Raw genomic sequence first — 24,768 nt, forward strand, 5'->3', positions numbered from 1 at the left:
TTTATGTATACAACATCTTGTAAAGGTTGACAGAAAATTTACTTACCTGGAATTGAATCGAAGGATCAGTCAGTTCAAGTTTCTAGGGAATGACAACAGTGACAGACCGTGTGGGATTAACCCAGGAAGTGAGAAGCTAGGTGGGCATGCTGTACAGAACTGGTGCTTTTTGAGGATGCTACCAATGTTAATTGGTGAAAAAATCGAATCACCTGGTGAGAATGAAGTTTGGTAACTAATTTTACTGTTAAGGGAAATTGTTGCACTTGTTTGTGCTCCAGCCATATCCAGTGGTCAGATAGGGTATTTGAGAGTCTTGATTGATGAGTACCTATATTTTAGGAAACACATTTTTCCTACTTACTCTCTTAGACCCAAACATCATTACCTTAGCCACTACCCTGAACTCATTATTCATTTTGGACCACTCATCCGTTTGTGGACATTACGATTTGAAAGTAAGCATGTGTATTTCAAACAGTGTGTAAGAAAATTACATAACTTTAAAAATCTGTGCTTTACTCTCACAGAAAGACATCAGCTACTGCAGGCATTTCTTTGTGCTGGTGAGCTCTTCCCTCCTGCTATTGTAGCAGAAAAGGCAACAGAGTTTGTGGTGAGTGACTACAATGATGTCATAAGAGAATCTGTATCTAGATATGATTTTCAGCCTGAAAATACTTTGGTTTCTCAGGAGGCAACTGTGAAAGGCACAACATACAAAAAAAAACATGTTTTGTCATTCATGAAACTGATGAGGGGCTTATTGTAGGGAGGATTGTGATGACAGTCATACACAATACTTCAGTGTATTTCATCACAGAACTTTTCCAAACTTGCAGTATCCCTGATATGGGTGTTCACTGCTTGACACCAATGAATGGATCATACACTTGTGTTAATCAGAATGACCTTCTGGATTATTATCCCTTGTCAAAGTACACAGTGTTTGATATGTCTGTAATAGTTCTTCATCATTCTTTTGTCTCCATTTAGAGCAATGGCCTCCTTGGTGGGAGAACTGAGGGAAATCATCCTCAAGGCTTTGCCGTCAAATAATGAGGACACCACACAGCTTTTGATTGACAGACTTGTAGACTCTGGATTGGAATCCAAAGATGATCTTCAGTTCGTTCAACAAGAAGACATCAGTGACATACTACCAACTATAAAACTCAGAAAACTTCTCAATGCTTTTAAAATGGGTAATTATAATCTCTCATTAATCTCATTAAAATGTATTATAAAAAGCAAGATGATACATATATAATGTATTATATTGTTTAGAATAGCTGAAAAGTTGTTAATATGGGGTGATCATTTCCAATTTATCAGGTATGAGTGTTTTTCACTGTTACACTTTCTACAATTTGTTTACTTGCCTGCTCACTCACCCCAGTAGTAACAGGAATAATGTGAATAGTTTTAAACGTAAACAATGCCTACATTTGTAGAAAACCGGCCATTGTAACAGTGTGCAATTGTATACATTTTATATCAAGTTGTGTGTACAGATCAAGTGGGTTTAACTACCTGTTCAATATTTGTTATTACTCATAGAGTCAGAAACTGTCACTTTGGATCTCACCATCATGCAGCCCACTCCTTCCTTATCATCCGGGAGCTCCTCACCACAGCCATGCTCTTCTAATACGTCGGTCTCTACTGATAGAGAATCAAGCAGTCTTGAAGACAATCAGCCATCTACATCCCATATTAGGAAATCCTGGTCAGATACCTTCCAGGTCCCATGGCAGCTCATGCCTTCGGAAATTCAGTCTGCTATCTCATCTGGGAAGAGACCTTCACCACCAGCAAGAAGACAGATGGTTAGGGTTCTTGCAGATGCGATGAGAAAATGTGTGCCAACCCCAACACGTGCAGAGTGTGTTACCATTTGCAAAGCTATTGTACATCAATATCCCCAGAGCTTTGCAGATCAGCTTCATGATGGCCGAATTGTTGGGGAAGGTTACAGCTCCCTCGTGGCACAGATCAAGACAAGGATCGAAAACCTCAGGCGGACCACCAGCTTCAGGGAGCACCGGTCATGTGTAAGTGGTGTTAAAAGAGGACCCACTGACACATGTGGTTGCACACGGTTCCAGCCTGATCTTCCTTTAGAGGAAACTGATAACTCCATTGAGAGTAAACGTCAGAAGCTGCAGGATCTCTACCGTCGTGAAGGAGCAAAGGGAGGTGAAAAGGCGGAAGTAGAACAACTGATGGCGACAACTTTCTGCCTGCAACGAAGCCAAATAAATAGTGTGCCAGCACCTTCTGTTACTGAATTAATGGAAAAGTGGCCATACCTGTTTTTTCAGAAAGGCCTTTTTGCACATTTTGAGCTTCTTACCGACATCAACGTGCTGCGGGCACTCGAGCTTTCTTTGGAGGAGTGTGGAAGGATCATTGTAGAATTTTTTAAAAGAAAGCCTACCAACTCCAAAGTAAAATCAATCATTTTCAAAGATGAGGCCAGTGATTCTTCTTACCTAGTGGTTCAACTCCTAATGGCTCACTTCGCAGAAAATCAGGAAGGACTCATTCTACAAGAAAATGTAAGTTTGTCTTTGTGTTTGTCTTTCATTGTGGTTGTTAGTTCTTAAAATGAACACCTGTATAGGAATGGTTCAACCAAAAATGAAATTCACTCATATTTACTCGAGAAAATTCATTCATAAGAATTTAAGGGGCACAGATGAAGATATTTTAATGAAGAAATTATGTCTGTTTCCCTATAAAATGCAAGCGAACTTCAGACTCCAAAAATGTAAATAAATTGTTCTCTTTGACAATAGATGTCTGCCACTCCTGCTGACCTCGAGAAGACGGGTAACCTGCCTGTGACTCCTCGTTTGATCCTGCTTGGTAAGTATATCATATTAGACAGGTCTGCAATTTGTTTTACTAAAACAAGGCTCACACAAGTTTTACTATTAGTAGTTCCACATTTATGTGCCTTACATTTATGCATTTGGCAGAAGTTCTTGCTTTCCCCTGGGAATCGAAACCATGACCTTGGCATTGCTAGCACCACACTCTACTGTTTGAGCAACAGGAGCTACAGGAAAGCCTTATTCTATCCTTATTCTAGAATCCACTGTCTTTGAATCATGTATTATTGCACTGTGCTGGGCTGTGTTTCTCAAAAGCATCATAAGCCTAGATTTATCTTACCTAGATAATCATTGCCACCAATGGTCTCTACAATCAACTTAAGCGTATGATGCTTTTGAGAAACGCAGCCCAGGTTTGAATTTAAAATATTTATTCAACTAAGTCAAGTCTTTGTTTGAGAATTTAGTTTACCTATAGAAACCTCATAGTTTTTTTATCACTATACAATCACTATACAATTTATTGTGTTTAACCTTTTTTCCCATCTTGAAAGATGGCTTGCCATTAAAGGGATAGTTCACCCAAAAATTTGAATTCTGTCATTAATTCCTCACCGTCATGTTGTTGCAACCTGTAAGACATTTGTTCATCTTCAGAACATAAATTAAGATACTTTTGACTGAGAGCTCTCAGATTTCATAAAAAAATATCTTAATTTGTGTTCTGAAGATGAACAAAGGTCTTTGGAATGATACGAGGGTGAGGAATTAATGACAGAATTTGTCTATGGGTCAGCAATGTCACTTACCATTCAAAGACATTGTTAGGTTATGAAAGAATTTTCTCACTGCCTTTTCTACACTTTCTAGAGATCATAGAATAAACATTGTTCTATCCATTCCTTTATGGTGTAGGTGAAAATCCGGGGCAATGGATGAAACGGTGGATGATCAGCCTGGAAGTCCGCATAATCTGCGAGGGCGTGCAGCCAACTTTTCTCAGTGGACTTGCTGCATTGTTCTCTCTGTATTACATCTTTAATTTGCAGTACCAGGAGGAAGCAGCATCCACACTGGAATTCCTTCAAAGGTAAATTTGCACTCATATTATTTATTATTAATTAATATGTTAGTATTAGTTTGGTGACTTAAAGGAGTAGTTCACCCAACAATGAAATGTATCATCTCATGATTTACTTGCCCTCAAGCCAACCTAGGTGAATATGACATTTTTTCTTTCAGCCAAACAAAATCTGAGTTATTTCAAATATGATCTTCCAGCGTTGTAATGGCATTACATTTTGTCCAAGTTTTGGAAGCCCAAAAATTGCATTCAAATTGTAGTAAAAATTGTCAACGTTACTGCAATAGTTCAACCTTAAATGTTATGAAGTGACAAGAACTTTTTGTGCACCAAAAAAGCAAAGCCAAAAAATAAAGACTTTATTTAACAATATGAACTGTTGTCATACGTAGTGAACTCAGTGCAGGATTCCTTGTTTACATCCGAATGCCAAAACTGAACACATGAGCAGACATACATGCATTTGATGTTGACACAGGAAAAATATCTTAATTTGTGTTCCAAAGATGAACAAAGGTCTTACGGGTGAGTAATTAATGACAGAAATTTTATTTTTAAATGAACTAACCCTTTAAGAAATAGTTCCACCTAAAATAATTATATAATTTACTTAACTTTGTTCTCTCAAACTTGTGATTTTTTTTTTTTTCTTTAAAAGTTCATAGTATCACAATACAATAATATATAATTTGGAAACATTTGTGAATGCTTTAACTAACATGAACTAACAAAGAGATATACATTTGTTACAGTATTTAATATAGTTCATTGATTATGTTAGTTCAGTGCATTAACTAATGTTAACATATGCACCCTTTTGATTTTAACAACAATAATGCAAATGTTGAAAATAATTAAGATTAATACATGCTGTAGAAGTATTGTTCATTCTTAGTTCATGTTAACTAAAATTGTTAAAGGAACACATCGAGTTTTTGCGACTTTATCTTATTCACCGTATCCCCCAGAGTTAGATAAGTCCATACACCCCATTCTCATCTCCGTGCGTGCCATAACTCTGTCTGACGCACCCACCGCTAGCCTAGCTTAGCACAAAGACTGGAGGTAAACAGCTCCAGCTAGCCTACTGCTCAATAAGAGACTAATGGACTTATCTAACTCTGGGGGATATGGTGAATAAGCTAAAGTCCCAAAAAGTCGGTGTGTTCCTTTAACAAATTAAATTTTATTGTAAAGTGTTACCAAAATTTTGATCATACCATTCACTAAAAATATTTCTCTCTTATTTTAAAGACGTTTTGTTGGAATCAATCCGGAAAAGGGGACCAAGGCTGCACGGGGAAAAGTTACATCCAAAAAAACTGGGAAAACAGTGCAGAAGAAAACCACAACTGTCAACACCAAAGTGTCAAACCTCTTAAAGAGACTTATGGACTTTGAGTGGGACTTCAGTTAAAAAGTGTAGTTGATACACCCCACACCCATGCAGGTTGATTTCTGAAAAATGTGCTGGCCTGGTGAGTTATACTTTGTTTATACCAAGTTATTTAGGTATTAAAAATGCTGATGCTTTGTTAAAGCCTGTTCGAGTGTTTATTTATTTATTTATTTATTTATTTATTTTAATAATTGGTTTGTTTCAGTGCAATTGTTTTTTTGGAGTAATGTTTGGTGAAGCCTGATTCGATTTGTATTTTATATACAGGTATATTGTCTATATATTGTTTGTTTTTGTTTGTATGTTTGCTTTTTCATTAGCCATTTTTGTATTTTGATATGTTGATGGGTTTTTATTTTTTATATGCACTGAATATTACTTGAATACTTTAAAAATTTTATCGGAATAAAAAAAAAAAAATACTAACTTGGCTTTATTTGTTTTTGTTACCCATAGACAAATATAAAATGCTGAGTTATTATAGCATTTAAAATTTGAATTATAGCATTTAAAATTTGCATTTGAATGACTAGTATGTCATTTAACAGCTATCAATGTAAAAGAATTTCCCTGTAAATAAACAGTAATCTACTGGCAGCTGTGGTTGCCAGCATGATACTGTAAAAATACAGAGCACTACCGTTTTTGAAATTAACAGCCAAATGCCGTTTTTTTCAGCTACAGTAGACTGCTGTAATTTAACAGTTAAATTACAGTTATCTACTGTAGCTGAAAAAACGGTATTTGGCTGTTAATTTCAAAAACGGTAGTGCTCTGTATTTTTACAGTATCATGCTGGCAACCACAGCTGCCAGTAGATTACCGTTTTTTTACAGGGAAATTTTTTACAGTGCAGGGTTCAAAACGATCTCATCATCTTAGTTTGATTCACAACGGTAAGCTTGTAATAATGTTTTATAATAAGAACGACATGGTGGATTTCCGCGGGAAATTTGAGCATGCAGTAGTTCCTCCGTGCGTCATTACGTCACGTCCGTAAACAGAAAAAAAGGAGTCCCGTCCAGGCTAGTCAGTTTTATCACATGAGGACGCTGCTGGTAGCGGATCATTTATAGCCTTTTCTCACAGCAGCTGAAATAATTAAACTTATCATTTTGATGGCGGATTGTAATCCAGAAAGGTCCAAATGACAATCATACGTGACAACTGGAGATTCACTCGTAGTCAAAAGCAAAAGACTTTTGACTGTGGAGTGGATACATAAATTGAAATCTACAGGTAACACTAATATACAGTAAATACTAGGGGTGTGACGAGACGGGTATCTCACGAGACGAGACGAGACGAGACGAGACTCGAGATTGAGTTCATGAGACGAGACGAGACGAGACAAGATTTTTACGCACTATTTTTAAGAAATCCTCAATGGCGAAATACATGACTAGAAAAAATATTCTGCAGGTGTATTTGAAATGTTTTAACTAATCATCTTGTAATGAATGTCATTTCAGTTCTACTTTCTGAGTATGAATTATCATATGCAGTAAAAGACACTCAAGCACTGTAAAAGGTTTTGCCATTAACTCAACTGACTGACTTCTCTCCTGTATAATTTCATACAAGTCTCTTCCGACCTTACTGTACATTATTTATGAGCTTCTACAACTTTTGACCTCCTAACTGAACTCCTTTCCACAAACTGATAATAGAAAATAAAAACAGTATAAATTAAAATGAAATAAATAAATAAAAATAAGGTCTCTTTTACTAACATTAATTAACCAACATCAACTAACAATGAGCAATATATGTGCTATAGTATTTATTAATCTTTGTTTATGCTAGTTAATAAAAATAGTCATTCATTGTTAGTTCATGATAGTTCACAGTGCATTAACTAATGTTAACAAATGAAACCTTATTGTTTGTGCTTAGTAAGATTAAGAAAAAACTCTTATTCATTTTTTATGGTAACACTTTACAATAAGTGCAACCATAATCACACTCTCTCAATATTCAAAGTGCAAATAAGACCACATTTTTCTTTGATACAGAGCTGAGAGATGGTTACAACTACACTGCCCAGCCTAAAATAGCTTTCATATTGAGAGATACTTGTATTCATCAGGGAACCGCTTTCAAAATGCGGGGTATTGAAATCGCGTTTGAATGCGCGCTCGTGTTTACTTTCACTTTGGCGATCGCGCAAAACTCTATGGAGCGGCGACCGTTATCCAACTGAATTAAATGTTTTTTTAATTTAAATACAAAGCAAAAGGACAGTGGAGGCGTAATGTAAACGTAGCGGTGGCATATTCTTTCCTAAACATCCTAACACTGTCACGAGACTACTTTTCGCCTTGACGCTTCACCCTACTAAATACACATAGTCATGCAATGCTGATGTTGTTAACATTAACAATTTGAGAGCAAAGTATAACAGTAATAATAATTTGCACGGTTTGGCATGATCCAAGCTAAGCGATTGTTAGATTTAATCATCATTGGCAGCGTGATTTATTGTAGGCCTAATACTTTTTTCCTCAGTTGGTCAGAACAAAAGTGGCAGACATGTTACTTACTTGTTCAGATGTGTAAGGAGGACGCGGAGTCCGAAGTAGAATCCATTTGCAGTGGTTTTTATTGAGCAGCAACAGGAACACACAGATGTCGTAAACAGGCAGTGGGTCAAAACCAGCAAATCAGTCCAATCGGCGAACATACACAAGGGATAATCCAAAGGCAGAGTGGCAGGCAGGCAGTAGGTCCAAACACAGAAATCAGTCAAATCAGGCAGCCAAAACAGAAAGGATAATCCAGATGATCAAAGACAAACAGGCAGAATCATACACGTGGTCAGCAATCAGGTAAACAAGGAAAACGCTCGGTAAGGCAGTGTAACTGGCAATACTTCGCAAAGCATAGATGTAGCTACTCTGGCTAAGTAGTACCAAACAGGAAGTCACCAGTGAAGCAGAGGGAGCGGCATACTGTCAATACTCAGGGGAGGGCTCCCTCTGCTGGCGTGGCGTTACAGAACCCCCTCCTCTAGGAGCGTCTCCTGACGCTCTCCGAGGCCGTCCCCTTGGTCGTGGTGCTGGTCGGTCGGGTCTGGCACGATGAAATTCCTCGATGAGAGAAGGGTCCAGAATGTCCCGGGCGGCTACCCATGATCTCTCCTCAGGTCCGTAGCCCTCCCAGTCCACCAGATACTGGAGCTGACCCCCTCTGCGCCTTGAGTCCAACAACAGGTTTACCCTATAAGCAGGGACACCTTCAATGTCCAATGGTGGTGGTGGCTCTTGAGCATTGTTGTTGGGGCCAGGCTCCGGGTGGAACGGTTTCAGGAGGGAAACATGAAAGGATGGAGAGATGCGGTAATTAGCAGGAAGCTCTAATTGGTAAGTGACTTCATTAATTCTTCGTAGAATTTTAAAAGGGCCAACATACCTTGGGTTGAGCTTCCGGCTTGGTAGCCGCAACCTGAGATCTCTAGTGGAGAGCCAGACCCGTTGTCCTGGTTGATAAGGGGGATGTGGGCGGCGGCGTCGGTTAGCCTGCAGTTCTTGAGTTCTCACTGCTCTCTGCAGATGGACATGAGCACTGTCCCACACTCTCTCACTGCGTTGCATCCAGTCATCCACTGCTGGGACTGATGAGGGTTCTCCGGACCAAGGGAACAGAGGGGGTTGGAAGCCTAGGACACACTTGAAGGGGGTCATACCTGTAGATGAGTGAACCAATGAATTTTGGGCATATTCTGCCCAGGGCAGGAATTCTGACCAACGGTGTTGTTCTCTACTACAGTAAGTTCGGAGGTATCTGCCGATTTCCTGATTCAGACGCTCCACTTGGCCGTTTGCCTGAGGATGATAACCTGAGGTGAGGCTAATGTTGATATCAAGGTGCTTACAGAAGGCCCTCCAAACCTGAGAAGTGAATTGGGCACCTTTGTCGCTGACTATGTCATCAGGTAGACCATAGACTCGGAAGACATGATGAAATAGGGCGTGGGCAGTCTCCATGGCTGTGGGGAGTCCTTTCAATTGTACCAGGCGGCAAGATTTGGAGAAGCGGTCAATGATGACTAGAATAGTGGTGAATCCACTTGAAGGGGGTAGATCCGTGACGAAATCTATGGAGAGGTGAGACCAGGGACGTTGGGGAATGGGTAATGGTTGTAGGAGGCCTGAGGGTAATTCTTTGGGGGTTTTAGATTGAGCGCAAACTTGGCATGATTTTACATAGTCTGTGACAGTTTGTGACATAGCTGGCCACCAGAACGTGTTCTGTAACAACTGGAGGGTGCGAGAGATACCAGGATGACCTGAGCCAATGGAAGAATGGACCCACTGCATGATACGGAGGCGTAAGCTTTGTGGTACATATTGTTTGCCAGGGGGGCAGTTGGAGGGTGCTGGTTCTGATTGTTGTTCCTTCTGAATTTCCTCCATGATATCCCAAGTTACAGGAGCTAAGACAACGGATGGTGGAAGAATGGGTTCAGGATGGACATTGTCAGTGGAGAGGTCATACTGCCTAGACAGAGCATCGGCCTTACTGTTCTTACTGCCAGGTCTATAGGTTACCGTAAACTGGAAGCGGGTGAAGAACAGTGACCATCGAGCTTGGCGTGGGTTCAAACGTTTTGCACTCTTTATGTACTCAAGGTTTTTATGGTCAGTTATGATCTGGAATGGATGTGCTGCACCTTCTAGCCAGTGTCGCCATTCTTCAAGGGCGGATTTCATTGAAAGGAGTTCTTTGTTTCCTACATCATAGTTTCTTTCGGCTGCCGTTAATTTCCTGGAGAAGAATGCACAAGGATATAGTTTGCTTGGTTGACCATGTCTTTGAGAAAGTACTGCCCCGATTCCACTATTGGATGCGTCTACCTCTACGACGAAGGGCAGGTTGGGGTCTGGATGTTTCAAGATGGGTGCTGTGGTGAATCTTTCCTTCAGGGAGTTGAAAGCATTGTTGGCTTCATTTGTCCACCTTAATCTTGTAGGTTTTCCTTTTAAGAGAGAGGTCAGGGGTGATGCTATCATGCTATAGTTACGAATGAAACGTCTGTAGAAGTTTGCAAATCCCAGAAACCGTTGGAGTTCCTTCACTGTTGTGGGTTGAGGCCATTCAGTGACTGCTTTCACCTTGATTGTATCCATCTTCACCCCTTGATGACTTATTTGGTAGCCTAGAAATGAAGTTTGTTTGACATGAAATTCGCACTTCTCTGCCTTTACATAGAGTTGGTTCTCTAGAAGCCGGGAAAGGACTGTTCGGACGTGAGTGATATGTTCTGCCTCTGAGTTGGAATATATCAGAATGTCATCTATGTATGCAACAACATATTGGTTCAACAGGTCTCGGAAGATTTCATTGATGAAAGACTGGAAAACAGCAGGTGAGTTAGCTAGGCCATACGGCATTACCTGATATTCATAGTGCCCCCTAGTGGTGACAAAGGCAGTCTTCCACTCATCACCCTCTTTGATCCTGATCAGATTGTAGGCACTTCGCAGATCTAGCTTGGTGTAGATGGTAGCTTCACGCAGTTGCTCTAAAGCTGAAGGTACAAGTGGAAGGGGATAGCGGAATTTTACAGTAACATTATTTAATCCCCTGTAATCAATACAAGGTCTCAAACCTCCATCCTTTTTCTCAACGAAGAAAAAGCCTGCAGCTGCCGGAGAAGTAGAAGGTCGGATGAAACCAGAGTTTAGGGCCTCTGTGATGTATTCCTCCATGGCTTGGCTCTCATTTCGGGATAGAGGGTAGATCTTATTCTTGGGAGGCATAGCATTAGGGAGGAGGTCGATAGCACAATCCCAAGGACGATGAGGAGGTAGTTGGGTAGCTTTGACTTTGCTGAAGACCTCCATTAAGTCATGGTAGCATGTGGGAATTTCAACATTTAGGTTAGTTTCGGGGCTTTCCACACTGGTTGTGAGACATGGAAGGGGGCTTGTGGAAAGACAATTATTCATACAGAAATCGGACCACTGAATGAGCTCACCATGCTGCCAGGAGATGCTTGGATCGTGAGCGCTTAGCCATGGGAACCCAAGGACGAGGTCATGCTGGGGGAGTCCATGAGGTATAGACAGATGGATTCTTGATGAAAGAGTCCCACGGTAAGTGTTAGAGTTTTGGTTTGATGAGTTATTCCCTTTCCGATGGGTGTATCGTCAATTGCCTTGATCCTGATGGGTGGGGTGCATGGTTGAACAGGGATGTTGTATTTTTGTGTGATGTCCTTGTTGATCAGGTTCAAGGCCGCTCCAGAGTCGATCATCGCTGTCAAATTAACAGAAAGGTTCTCAGTTCTTAGGGTAACAGGAATTGTGAAGGACTTGTTGCTAAGCAATGCAAAGTGTTCAACATTTAACTTAGAGGCGGTTTGCCTCTTGTGTGGACATCCTGAGCTGCGGTGTCCTGCCTCGCCGCAGTAGAAGCACAAACGGAACTGACGACGTCTCGCTCTCTCCTCCTCAGAAAGTCTCGAGAAGTTTATTTGCATGGGTTCCTCGCTGGTTGTAGTTTCTGGGGTAAATACATGGGCTGTGGGATTTACATGAGTCTGTTGACCTCCTCTTGCACTCCTGCGCCACGGAGCTTGCCTAATCAGATTGTCGACACGTATGGCCAGGTTCACATACTCAGAAAATGACAAATCATCTCCTTTGCATGCCAACTCGATTTGTAGTTCGGGGCTGAGACTACGCTGAAACACAGCTTTAAGAGAGATATCATTCCAACCGCTCTGGGCTGCAAGTGTCCTGAATTCGACTGCATAATCAGCAGCTGTGCGGTTGTTTTGGGAGAGGTGAAGTAGTTGAGTTGAAATATTCTTGCCCCCAGCAGGATATTCAAACACTTCTCGCAATTGTTGAATGAAATAATCCACTGAGGTTCTAATTTGAACATCGCTATCCCATACAGCAGAGGCCCAGTCGATAGCTTTGCCAGTCAATAGCGTCATTAGAAACGCACACCTCTTTTCATCAGACTCAAACTTCTCTCTTTGATGATCAAAGTATACTCTGACTTGGCGAATAAAGCCTCTACAGCATTCAGCAGAACCGTCAAATTTGTCAGGGAGAGCAAGGCTTACCGTGTTCAGCGAGGGAGGAGGAAGTGAGCGGATGTAGTGAGTCAGATGTTCATTGACTGATCGGAGTTGAGTGAGCTGCTCCTGTAAGCCCTTGATGGCTTCTGTCTGGTAAGCGAATGCTGCTTGCAGGTTGGCTACTTCTGCTGGATTCATGTTAGGCGAAGTATTCTGTAAGGAGGACGCGGAGTCGAGTAGAATCCATTTGCAGTGGTTTTTATTGAGCAGCAACAGGAACACACAGATGTCGTAAACAGGCAGTGGGTCAAAACCAGCAAATCAGTCCAATCGGCGAACATACACAAGGGATAATCCAAAGGCAGAGTGGCAGGCAGGCAGTAGGTCCAAACACAGAAATCAGTCAAATCAGGCAGCCAAAACAGAAAGGATAATCCAGATGATCAAAGACAAACAGGCAGAATCATACACGTGGTCAGCAATCAGGTAAACAAGGAAAACGCTCGGTAAGGCAGTGTAACTGGCAATACTTCGCAAAGCATAGATGTAGCTACTCTGGCTAAGTAGTACCAAACAGGAAGTCACCAGTGAAGCAGAGGGAGCGGCATACTGTCAATACTCAGGGGAGGGCTCCCTCTGCTGGCGTGGCGTTACAGGATGATATTTTCCAGTGAAAATTCTTATATTGGTCATACTTGCAAGACGTAGAATCTGTGATTCTGAAATACAGTATCCACACCGCTGCGGTGACTGACAGCAAGCATTAAGGGGGTCGCACACCGGACGCGAAGCTCGGCGCCGCGCAGCGCCACGCCGCGTCTCAGGTATCTCACACCGGCCGCGCACATTATATACGCACGAGCTCAATTTTGACTGGACTCCTGATAGAAGAGCTGCACAATGGGAGTGTTTTACGTCAACAAGGAAACGTTACATGCCTATGCTTTAATATTTCGAACTGAAGTTAGTGTACATGGAAAAATGGCACAACAAAGCAAAAGGGAAAGAAAAAGCTACGTTTATTATACATTTTTAGACTTTATTCAAGCTGTTAAACTAAGAATGTGAAACTGATGTATCTTGCCGCACAGGGTGAAGTCAGTATGTACATTAACGATGATTTGAGAGAAATATAATATACATTTAATGTAAAACAATGTACATGGCGCTGTGTGGCGCGGCAGGATTTTAAACAACTTCCTGAGTCGTTGCTGGGCGCCGTGGACAGGCGCCGAATGTCGCCGCCGGTGTGCGTACTCTCATAGAAAACAATGCGTTCGAATTTTAAAGACGTGGCGCGACGCTGCGCGGCGCCGAGCTACGCGTCCGGTGTGCGACCCCCTTTAGATTAATCCGCGCTGATGAGCTGTGCCGTTGCACAACGCACGTACAGATAACTGTTCCACATATGACTGCAATTGCAGGTTTCAAATGAGATGGTGACAGAGAGGAAAAATCGCGGACTGCAGCTTTAAAATAGGACATTTAAGTTACTTTTTTAAACATATCTTAGAAAAAAAAAAACATTATTGGTGTGCATCTTGAGACAAAAAAAAAAAAAAAACTGGCACTAACATCTTTTAAGATATGTCAGTGCAAGTTACTTCAGTTAAGTTCAAACATGCATTTTAGTCTGAGACTAGTCTTAAGCCTTGTCTGTGAAACTGGGAATTAAAGGATTAGTTCACTTTCAAAGAAAATGTTCCTAATGACTTATTCACCTCCGTGTCATCCAAGATGTCCTTCTTTCTTCAGTCGAAAAGAAATTAAGGTTTTTGTTGAAAACATTCCAGGATTATTCTCCTTATAGTGGACTTCAATGGCCTCCAAACGGTTGAAGGTCAAAATTACAGTTTCAGTGCAGCTTCAAAGGACTTTAAACAATACCAGACGAGGAATAGGGGCTTATCTAGCGAAACAATCGGTCATTTTCGGGAAAAAAAAAATAATGTAAATGTATATGTACATTTCGCAGCGCCAGTTCCATTTTTTCCGCAAGTTGAATAGGGAAGGCGTAGGACAGAGGTCACTAACTGGCGGACCGCGGTCCAGGTCCGGACCCAAAAGCCCAAACAGCCACAAACAGAAGGTTATGATTTAAAACCTGATGGGACGCTTCTATTTTGACTGACGCAGCTTTTGTAGTTTTTACGGTAGTGGTAGAAACGCACGGACCAATTGCATGCGAGTTAAGCTATTCCACATGATACCACTCAGCCAATCAAGTCCGCGCATCTCAGGCGGTAATCTTTGACTCTATAGTGCAGACAGATGCGACAGTTACAGGCAAGTTACACATGAAAAGATGGTAGAAAGAAAAAGAAAGATAGCGATACATGTAGAAAACAAATGGGGAGAATCAGACAAGTGACAGAGATTGAGAAAAGGAGAGAAACAGGCGAGTGAGACGGAGAAGGGGAGAGAAACGAGAAACAGGCGAGTGAGACGGAGAAAGGGAGTGTAAAGTTGGCTGCATTTTCACAGACTCATATTTTCCGGATAAATAACTCACAAGATAAACGTAGATAAACTCGTGAGATTAACTTTTTAACGTAGACAAGCAGCTACAACTTAATTTTCCTTAAAACAAGCTTTCCTCCGCAGTGGACAAAATGCACGTCTATATCCGCGGATGGCTGAGAGACAGATCTGAAGGGACCGACTGCAAAGTGCAAAACCGAAAAGTGTTACTACAAAAACAGTCAATATCTTCAATGTTACACACTGCATTGTCATCATATTCAGTTCACCCATCACTGCTGGTTATACAACAACTCTTTTAGGAAAAATAATTTTTAAAATAATTTATAATTTTTCTTATAATGAAAAATATTCAATAACTTCACTAAGAAATTATGAACTTCATTATGAAAAATACATGTAATAACTTCACTGTAACACACTGTACTGTCACCAAATTCAGTTCACACATCACTGATGTCTTGATAGATACTACTACACTTATTATGGAAAAATGTCAATAGTGCAGTGTATTAAGTTATTCATTATTTTTTTATAATAAAAAATAAAAAAAGTGAATGCAAAAATAAATTTTTCCAAAATAAGTGTTATAGTATAACCAGCAGTGGAGTGTGAAATAATTCAAAAGAGGTGTTATTTATGTAATTTGGCTCACGAGTTATTGATTCGAACCTGTGATTATGTGGCCAACTTGACTTAAGTCAGAACATGCTTAAGTTTGAACATGCACAATTTTTTGTTTATTTTCTCTAATTTTGAAAAGTAGCTCTATTTTATTTAGCTAATGAGAGAACATTATATCTACAGTCATAAATATTTGTTCAGTTCTATTTTACGTGTCAATAAATATTGTCAAAATATTTTTGAATTATACTGAATTCGTTTGATTTGACAGTCAGGAATCAATTACATGCAGATAGTGATACAACTACTAGGCTACTTAAAATGTATATAATATATATCACACTAACTAGTTAGACATTATGATCTTCCGGACCTTTGCTTTAAGAAATTTTCTCTAACTGGACCTCTTAAAATTTTAGGTGAATACCCCTGCACTGTAAAAAACCCAACTTGAAAAAAGTTCAAATAACTGGTTTTGTTGTGTTGGCTCAGCAAAAATCTATGAAAAAGTCAGTAAAACTATGTTTAATACACATACTCAACACAATCCAGGCGTTTTTCCATAAACTTAAAACGATTAGTTTTGTGAACAAAGCTTTGCAAGTTCAACCAAAAAACTTCTGCTAACTTATTTATTTGAGTTAAGTCAATCTCGTTTAGGGAACTGCCCTCCCATAAGCAAATGCAAAATTCAAATTTTAGAATAAAATTCAACCATTTGGTTATGGGACAGTGAAGAAAAATTGGTGTTTAGTTATTTTACTTATTTATAACTTAGTTATATCATTTAACTTAGTTAAATGAGCTTAATGTATAATTGTAAATTAATAGTAATTGAATACTATTATTGTAAAATAATGATAATAATAATTAATATTAATAATAATTATTAAAAATATTATATATTATATAAATTATTTATGTTGTTATTATTGTTGTTATTATTATTATTTAAAGTATGGATACTGTACAAATAATATTATTTTACAATGATAATAAAATTAGTATAATAATAATAATTATTATTACTACTACTACTACTACTACTACTAGTAGTAGTAGTAGTAGTATTGTGCTCAACTGTGAACCCTTGGAGGAAAACTTTTATTGTGAAGTTACGTTAATAAGTGTAGTGGGCGCCAATGCTATCATCTCACTAGTTTGCGAACTGAGTATGTGGACTGTTCATTTTTTATTGAATTAGATTTATATCAGCAGTTATCAGCATGTTTTCCGATAAACGTTATCATTTCCTCTCGCGCTAAACCACACCCCCAGTACGTGACCATTGCGCAATCTGTGCCGAGGCCGAAGAAGAAAGAAGAGACAGCACGTGGGTGATAATAATCCAGAGGAATATTTATGGTGAGTGCTCTTATTTGGTTTTTGATGATTGTTGCTCTATATTCTTAAATTATTCAATTGGATAATGTTCTGTATTCCTAAATTAGTCGATGGTAAAAATAGAGACACCGCTGCTTTTTCTTTGTAAGTTATCAACATTACTGCATATTTAAATCTAGTTGAATTTTCAATCCAGTTACATTTAATAATTAAGTTTTTGTCTTCTGTTACAATGGATTTTTCTGCGCAGTTAAATTGCACGTGGAAGTCGTGCATATGATTTGAGTTGCCTCGTTGGAAAAATGGAAACTACATTCCTCTCAGGAGAAAAGAAATAGTCAATGAGCAACTATTGCTGTCATAAAAGAAAGATGGTCTGGCCTATTTTTGGAGGAACAAGTCAAAAGCCTCTAAGATGCAAAAGCCTCTAAGTGCCATCTGAAATTTTCTTCTAAAATGAGCATTATTTAATAAGCTTGCATGTTTATGTTCAGTTATTTCACTTTAATGGAAATGAAAATGACCTATTAATTGCTATTAAAGTGAAATTACTAAACCTAAACATATGAGCTTGATAAAAATGCGCATTTTAGAAGAAAATTTCAGATGGCACTTAGAGGCTTTTGCATCTGAAGTCTTCATATAGGTTTAAATGTTAACAGATTTTTTTCCTTTCACTTCCTCAGGTTTGCACAGAGTTCCAAAAGATCACTTGTGTGGACCTTAAAACGACCTTCATGACAGCTCTTAACAAATATAGAAACTGTCTCATCAAAATGTTTCGAGCAAAGAGTAAAGACCTTGGAGACAAAATGAAAATGACCCTGGACCATTTTGATGAGCAGGTATGATTCCTATACTTAAGAATCTTTTGAAATTAGTGGTTATACAATGCGTGCAGAATTATTAGGCACATTGATTTTCTGATCATTTATTTCCAGGCACATTTTACCAATTCCAAACCACATTAATCTTAATAACTACTATTCATTTTGTATTTAATAACTAATAAGTGATATATAATTGTTTGTGAAGGCTGGAAATAAAACAAAAACAAAAAAAAAAAACACCTTATATTCAGGTGTGCATAATTATTAGTATGTTTGTTTTTTTACAGATAAAAAAAAATATTAAATGTCCATGGGAAGGGTGCAATACTAATGCAATACTAGAAATTGCAGTTTAAGGCATGACCATTGGACAGTGAAATGCTCATTGGGTCAGACAGAAGCAGGTAGAGAAGAAAATAAACCTTAACTGAAAAAGAATTAAGAATTAAGGTGAAGAATTAAGTGTGAAACCACCTGGAACAATTTGGTCTCCAGAACCACCATTTTCCAGAACTGCAACCCACCTGGAGTCTCCAGAAGCGTGTCAGGATCTCAGAGATTTAAGTTGGATGAAGAATCCATATTTTTTGTATGGGCTTTATAGACAGATGTTTGAAGAATTCATCTTCCAGAATTTGTCAGACTAAAAATGAAAAATTCTGGAAGATGAAAACTTAAGTCTCTGAGATCCTGACACACTTCCGGAGACTCCAGGTAGGTTGCAGTTCTGGAAAATGGTGGTGCTGGAGACTAAATTGTTCCTGATGGTTACACACTTAATTCTTCACCTTAATTCTTAATTCTTTTTCAGTTAACATTTATTTTCTTCTCTACCTGCTTCTGTCTGACCCAATGAGCATTTCACTGTCCAATGGTCATGCCTTAAACTGCAATTTCTAGTATTGCATTAGTATTGGAACCTTCTCATGGACATTTAATATATTTTTTTTTGTTTTCAGTCTGAGTTAAATCTCTTTTTGCTAATTGTATCAGTAATAGAAAAGGAGCCTCATAATTATGTACACCTGAATATAAGGCGTGGTTCATTTCCAGCCTTCATGAACAATTATATATCACTTATAAATGATTACATACAAAATGAATAATAGTTAAGATTTAATGTGGTTTGGAATTGGTAAAATGTTACTGAAAAAAAATAAAAATATGATCAGAAAATCGAAGAAATTTTTTGTTGTTGTTGTTGCCCTAAGCCCCACTTCATTTCTGACCCATTGCCCATCCCTAATACACATTCAGTGACACTCAATGATCTTTAAAGGGTTAGTTCTCCCAAAAATGAAATGATTTACTCACCCTCAAGTCATCCTAGGTGTATATGATATATTCCTTCCAGATGAATAAAATTTGATTTGCATTCAAAAAATATCCTTGCTCTTCCAAGCGTTATGATGGCAGTGAATGGCTGTTTCTGTTTTGAAGTCCATAAAAGTGCATCTATCCATCATAAAAGTGCTCCTTCTGTGTGAGAGAAATATCCACATTTAAAACTTTATTAACTAAAATAACTAGCTTCCGACAGATGGCCATATGACAGAATGTCATATACACCTAGGATGACTTGAGGGTGAGTAAATCATGGGCTAATTTAAATTTTTGTCTATCCCTTTAAGTAATCATGAAGAAGTAAATCATAATTAAAATGATTTATTTCTCTCTTACAGACAACAGACATTGTATCACACAGACACTCTACAGCTCTACGGGGACTCCCCTTGTACCTCAGGGAGCGAGATGCAATATCAAAGACTTGTGTGGTAGGTTTTCAGCTTTTTGTTCATCTCATATTTTCATTGATTTACTGTTATTTTATTAAATGCTTTGTTATATGTAATAAAGTTCCTGATATGGTTTGCATGTGGCTTGTTTTCATCAAGTGTTTTCATCAAGTATTTACGTCAGGTTAGCACATAATGCCATGCTTTGTTTGCAATTTTTATATTTGTACTTCACCATTTGTGACCTGATCCAGCAAAATGAGTCACAGTGACCCAAATTTCAAAATTGAGATTTTGGTATCAATGGAAAGATGAGACAATAAGCTTTAAAATGATATCCTAGTCAAAGTCATACCTTGAATGGTTTTAAAGATATACCCATTTTAATTATGGTTATCTGCCCTCTTTTTCAAATTGAAAACCTGAGAAAATCGCTTTTAAAGTTTTTTGGTCCCACTTTATATTAAGTGTCCCTTATACCTGTGAACTTACATGGTAACTAGATGTGTACGTAGCATGTAACCACAGTGTAAGTACACATTGGTACATAGTATCTACAGCTCTAATATTGGTGTAACTACACACATGTAACAACCCACTGAATAGAATGTGTAAGTACAAATGTGTAACAGGTCATTGGTAACAACACTTTTTTTCACTTCAGAAAGTACACATGTGTAACAAGAATTATGTAACTACATTTTGAAACAACAATGTGTACTTGCACAAGTTTTTACACTTCCACACGGAGACTTCAATACTGCAGTTACCAGTTTGGAATAGCCTGAAAATGTATGGAAATCATGATGATTCCTATGTACATACCATGTATTTATGAACACTGAATTAGAATTAGACTGGCAGTGCTAATGCTGAATTAGAAAGTTTCACCTTATGATACCAGTGTACTTACATGGTAAATCCTCAGGAACTGTCCACTTAATATAAAGTGTAAAATGGTCACAATTTACCGTGTAATATGTAAAACCTAATCCTCTGTGCCACACTTTAATAACAGTGTACTTACATGGTAAATCCTCAGGAACTGTCCACTCAATATAAAGTGTAAAATGGTCAATTTACTGTGTAATATATAAAACCAAATCCTCTGTGCCACACTTTAATAACAGTGTACTTACATGGCAACACTGCAGGAACTGTCCACTTAATATAAAGTGTAATTGTTAGGGTCATTGTTGTGTGCCATCAGTGTCCTTACATCATAATTTCATAGGAACTTCCCCCTTACATTGTGAAATGTTACATGTTAATTAAATGCCCGAGTACTAAACCTTGATTGTTTCTCAGTATGTAAAGTATAGAGGACTGCAAAAAATGAGAAAAGAATGCAATACAGCTAAACAATGTTTATTAACATATTACACTCAACAGTGTAACAGATTCTAAAGTAAAACTTTAGAAGTATACCTGCAGTATAGAAGTACAGAAGAAAGTATACCTGCAGCTGGGTTACCATTAAAACAGCATAGGGGCCTTTAGACTGCCTAAAATAAAAATAAAAAATAACAAAAAAGAGAAATAGAAAAACTCTGCTATTGTGAATCGAAATATGCTTTTAACATACTGACATTGTTGGAAATGAAATACATTATCAAATAAGAAAAAGAAAAAAAAGGCTTGTACAACTAAATTGTATATCATCAACCAAAACTGGGAACTCAATGTGAATTACATCCAACGTGAACTGACGTGAATTACAAAATTTACCTTAAACCAACATCTAAACATAATGAAATAAGCAGCTTGGAGGTTTTGTGTCTCTCTATCTCAACTTATATGTTATTGGTAGTAGTTTACGCTCTTTTTTGGCATTTTCTATGGCAGATCTGATGTCTGCTGTCAGTGACTGAAGGCACCGCTTTGCAAAGTCGAAGAGTTTCTCCTCCTTAGCTCTGAACTTTGGGATGTTTCGGTAAAACTCTGGATCAACAAGCTGTATTTCAGCCACAACAGCTGTTAATGCGAGTGTATTTCGGTCAACCCCAACTTTGGTGCATGCCTTACTGATGCTCCCTTCTTTGTTGAAGGCACGAAAAACTTTATTGTACCGCTTCAGTACATCATCTGGGGTTGTTGCTGTAGAAAGATCAAAGCTTCTTAAGACAAAACAAACAAACAAACAAAAAAAAACCTCCCAAAAAAACAAGACTTGTATCAAATAGATCAAATTTTCAATGCATAGACCACTCAAACATCAAATATTGTTATTGGTGCTTGTAACACTAAAGGCACCAGGAACTACTCTTGAACGGCTAGCAAAATTAATGAGACTTCCTCCTTGGCAGAAAAAGACAAGCTGATGTTCATGGCCCAAGCAATAAAGGCACTTGAAGAAGAACGAGATTTTCTCCGTCAGACGGTCCTAAAACTCTCAAGTAAGAAACATATATCTGTTTTGCTCTATCAACTTATTTTATTACAGAATTTAACAATTACAGAAGAAACTGATTTCTAAACTTCCACATCAGTCCTAAACTGCTTTTTTGTCAATTTTTTGTCCAACAGAGCATTTTTTTTGTCCAAAAATGCTCTGTTGTGTGGTGTCATTACAATTATTTAACTGCTTCCAGTAAATATTAAACATGTTTGATATTTTTGACTTTTGATAGGGCAGCCTCTGACGTGATACCTGCGATAGCCAATGAGAGTGAGCAAGCAGCACCTACCGGATGTTGCGTGCTTCTATAGCTGAAACTTGGCAGCCACAAATATGTCACGAAAGCAGAGTACTGAGAAAGATATATTTTTTTCTTATTCATAAATATTTTTTATACCTAGTTTTTTACTTTGAAACAAAATGCATGCCAGGAGAGCCAGCTGACGACATCGATTGTTCTCCATTTGTTTTCCTTCTCTAGTCACGTTTGAGTCTCTTTAAGATCTCATGTCACTGAAATCGTTCTTCCAGTCAACAAATGTGTGGTCTCGCGTTCTGGGCGAATCGTCTAGTGTGTGCATTCAGGGGATTATAAGGCTAAAAATTGGTTGAAAGTGTATTCATGTCTGTGGTCTCCCATGGTTTTAAAATCAGTTAAGATTTAAAAATCATCTAGTGTGTGGCCACCCTAAACCTGTGTACCTTTTTATGTAACTAAATGTGTTATTGTTTCCTTAGACAGAGGTGCAAAAAAGCAAGTAAAGAAAATCTTGGACACGAGCACTGAATGCAGCACCAGTGACACTGATGAGGAGTCCCTGATTTCTTCCTCCTCTTCAGAGTCACCTGATAGCGACATTCCTCGGAAGAGGAAAAGAGGACATAAAAAGAAGACAAAGAGTGCTAGCAGGTCAAAATCTGCCAAACACAGCTCACGTGGTAAGCACATATCCTGTTTTTGTATCTTATAATTCTGTTGATGTGTACTTAATATAACAAACCAAATATAGGTTATTGGTCTGCTTAACTAAAAGTGCTACTGGTATCGTCCCAAAAAAATAACATATCGGTTGACCTCTAGTGTTGATGCATTTATTGAGTTGAAGTATAAATAGAAGGCAGTGGCTTTGGAAGCAAAACTGTTTCTTTCTTATTTTTATATTAAAAAATTTTTGCTAGCCGTTCAAGAGTAGTTCCTGGTGCCTTTAGTGTTACAAGCACCAATAACAATATTTGATGTTTGAGTGGTCTATGCATTGAAAATTTGATCTATTTGATACAAGTCTTGTTTTTTTGGGGGTTTTTTTTGTTTGTTTGTTTTTTTTGTCTTAAGAAGCTTTGATCTTTCTACAGCAACAACCCCAGATGATGTACTGAAGCGGTACAATAAAGTTTTTCGTGCCTTCAACAAAGAAGGGAGCATCAGTAAGGCATGCACCAAAGTTGGGGTTGACCGAAATACACTCGCATTAACAGCTGTTGTGGCTGAAATACAGCTTGTTGATCCAGAGTTTTACCGAAACATCCCAAAGTTCAGAGCTAAGGAGGAGAAACTCTTCGACTTTGCAAAGCGGTGCCTTCAGTCACTGACAGCAGACATCAGATCTGCCATAGAAAATGCCAAAAAAGAGCGTAAACTACTACCAATAACATATAAGTTGAGATAGAGAGAGACACAAAACCTCCAAGCTGCTTATTTCATTATGTTTAGATGTTGGTTTAAGGTAAATTTTGTAATTCACGTCAGTTCACGTTGGATGTAATTCACATTGAGTTCCCAGTTTTGGTTGATGATATACAATTTACTTGCACAAGCTTTTTTTTTCTTTTTCTTATTTGATAATGTATTTCATTTCCAACAATGTCAGTATGTTAAAAGCATATTTAGATACACAATAGCAGAGTTTTTCTATTTCTCTTTTTTGTTATTTTTTATTTTTATTTTAGGCAGTCTAAAGGCCCCTATGCTGTTTTAATGGTAACCCAGCTGCAGGTATACTTTCTTCTGTACTTCTATACTGCTGGTATACTTCTAAAGTTTTACTTTAGAATCTGTTACACTGTTGAGTGTAATATGTTAATAAACATTGTTTAGCTGTATTGCATTCTTTTCTCATTTTTTGCAGTCCTCTATACTTTACATACTGAGAAACAATCAAGGTTTAGTACTCGGGCATTTAATTAACATGTAACATTTCACAATGTAAGGGGGAAGTTCCTATGAAATTATCATGTAAGGACACTGTAATTGTTAGGGTCATTGTTGTGTGCCATCACTTTATATTAAGTGGACAGTTCCTGCAGTGTTGCCATGTAAGTACACTGTTATTAAAGTGTGGCACAGAGGATTTGGTTTTATATATTACACAGTAAATTGACCATTTTACACTTTATATTGAGTGGACAGTTCCTGGGGATTTACCATGTAAGTACACTATTTAAGTGTTGCAGAGAAGTTTATTTTACATATTACACGGTAAATTGTGACCATTTTACACTTTATATTAAGTGGACAGTTCCTGAGGATTTACCATGTAAGTACACTGGTATCATAAGGTGAAACTTTCTAATTCAGCATTAGCACTGCCAGTCTAATTCTAATTCAGTGTTCATAAATACATTGTATGTACATAGGAATCATCATGATTTCCATACATTTTCAGGCTATTCCAAACTGGTAACTGCAGTATTGAAGTCTCCGTGTGGAAGTGTAAAAACTTGTGCAAGTACACATTGTTGTTTCAAAATGTAGTTACATAATTCTTGTTACACATGTGTACTTTCTGAAGTGAAAAAAAGTGTTGTTACCAATGACCTGTTACACATTTGTACTTACACATTCTATTCAGTGGGTTGTTACATGTGTGTAGTTACACCAATATTAGAGCTGTAGATACTATGTACCAATGTGTACTTACACTGTGGTTACATGCTACGTACACATCTAGTTCTATTTTCCTTTTTTTTTTTTCTGAGCGACACACACAAAAGTAAAGACT

At 38.2% G+C, this 24,768-nt stretch overlaps 1 protein-coding gene across 1 annotated transcript; it reads left to right on the forward strand.

The window, feature by feature from the left end:
* Positions 1-12,795: 12,795 nt before the first annotated feature.
* LOC137030774 (coiled-coil domain-containing protein 106-like) lies at positions 12,796-23,436 on the forward strand. The gene is made up of 4 exons (XM_067401204.1): positions 12,796-12,842; positions 21,649-21,767; positions 22,508-22,708; positions 23,123-23,436. Exons 1-4 carry the CDS (start codon positions 12,796-12,798, stop codon positions 23,434-23,436), a joined length of 681 nt encoding a protein of 226 aa, XP_067257305.1.
* The last annotated feature ends 1,332 nt before the right edge of the window (positions 23,437-24,768 follow it).

The sequence above is a fragment of the Chanodichthys erythropterus genome, chromosome 11 (assembly GCF_024489055.1).
Source record: "Chanodichthys erythropterus isolate Z2021 chromosome 11, ASM2448905v1, whole genome shotgun sequence".
Lineage (NCBI taxonomy): Eukaryota > Metazoa > Chordata > Actinopteri > Cypriniformes > Xenocyprididae > Chanodichthys > Chanodichthys erythropterus.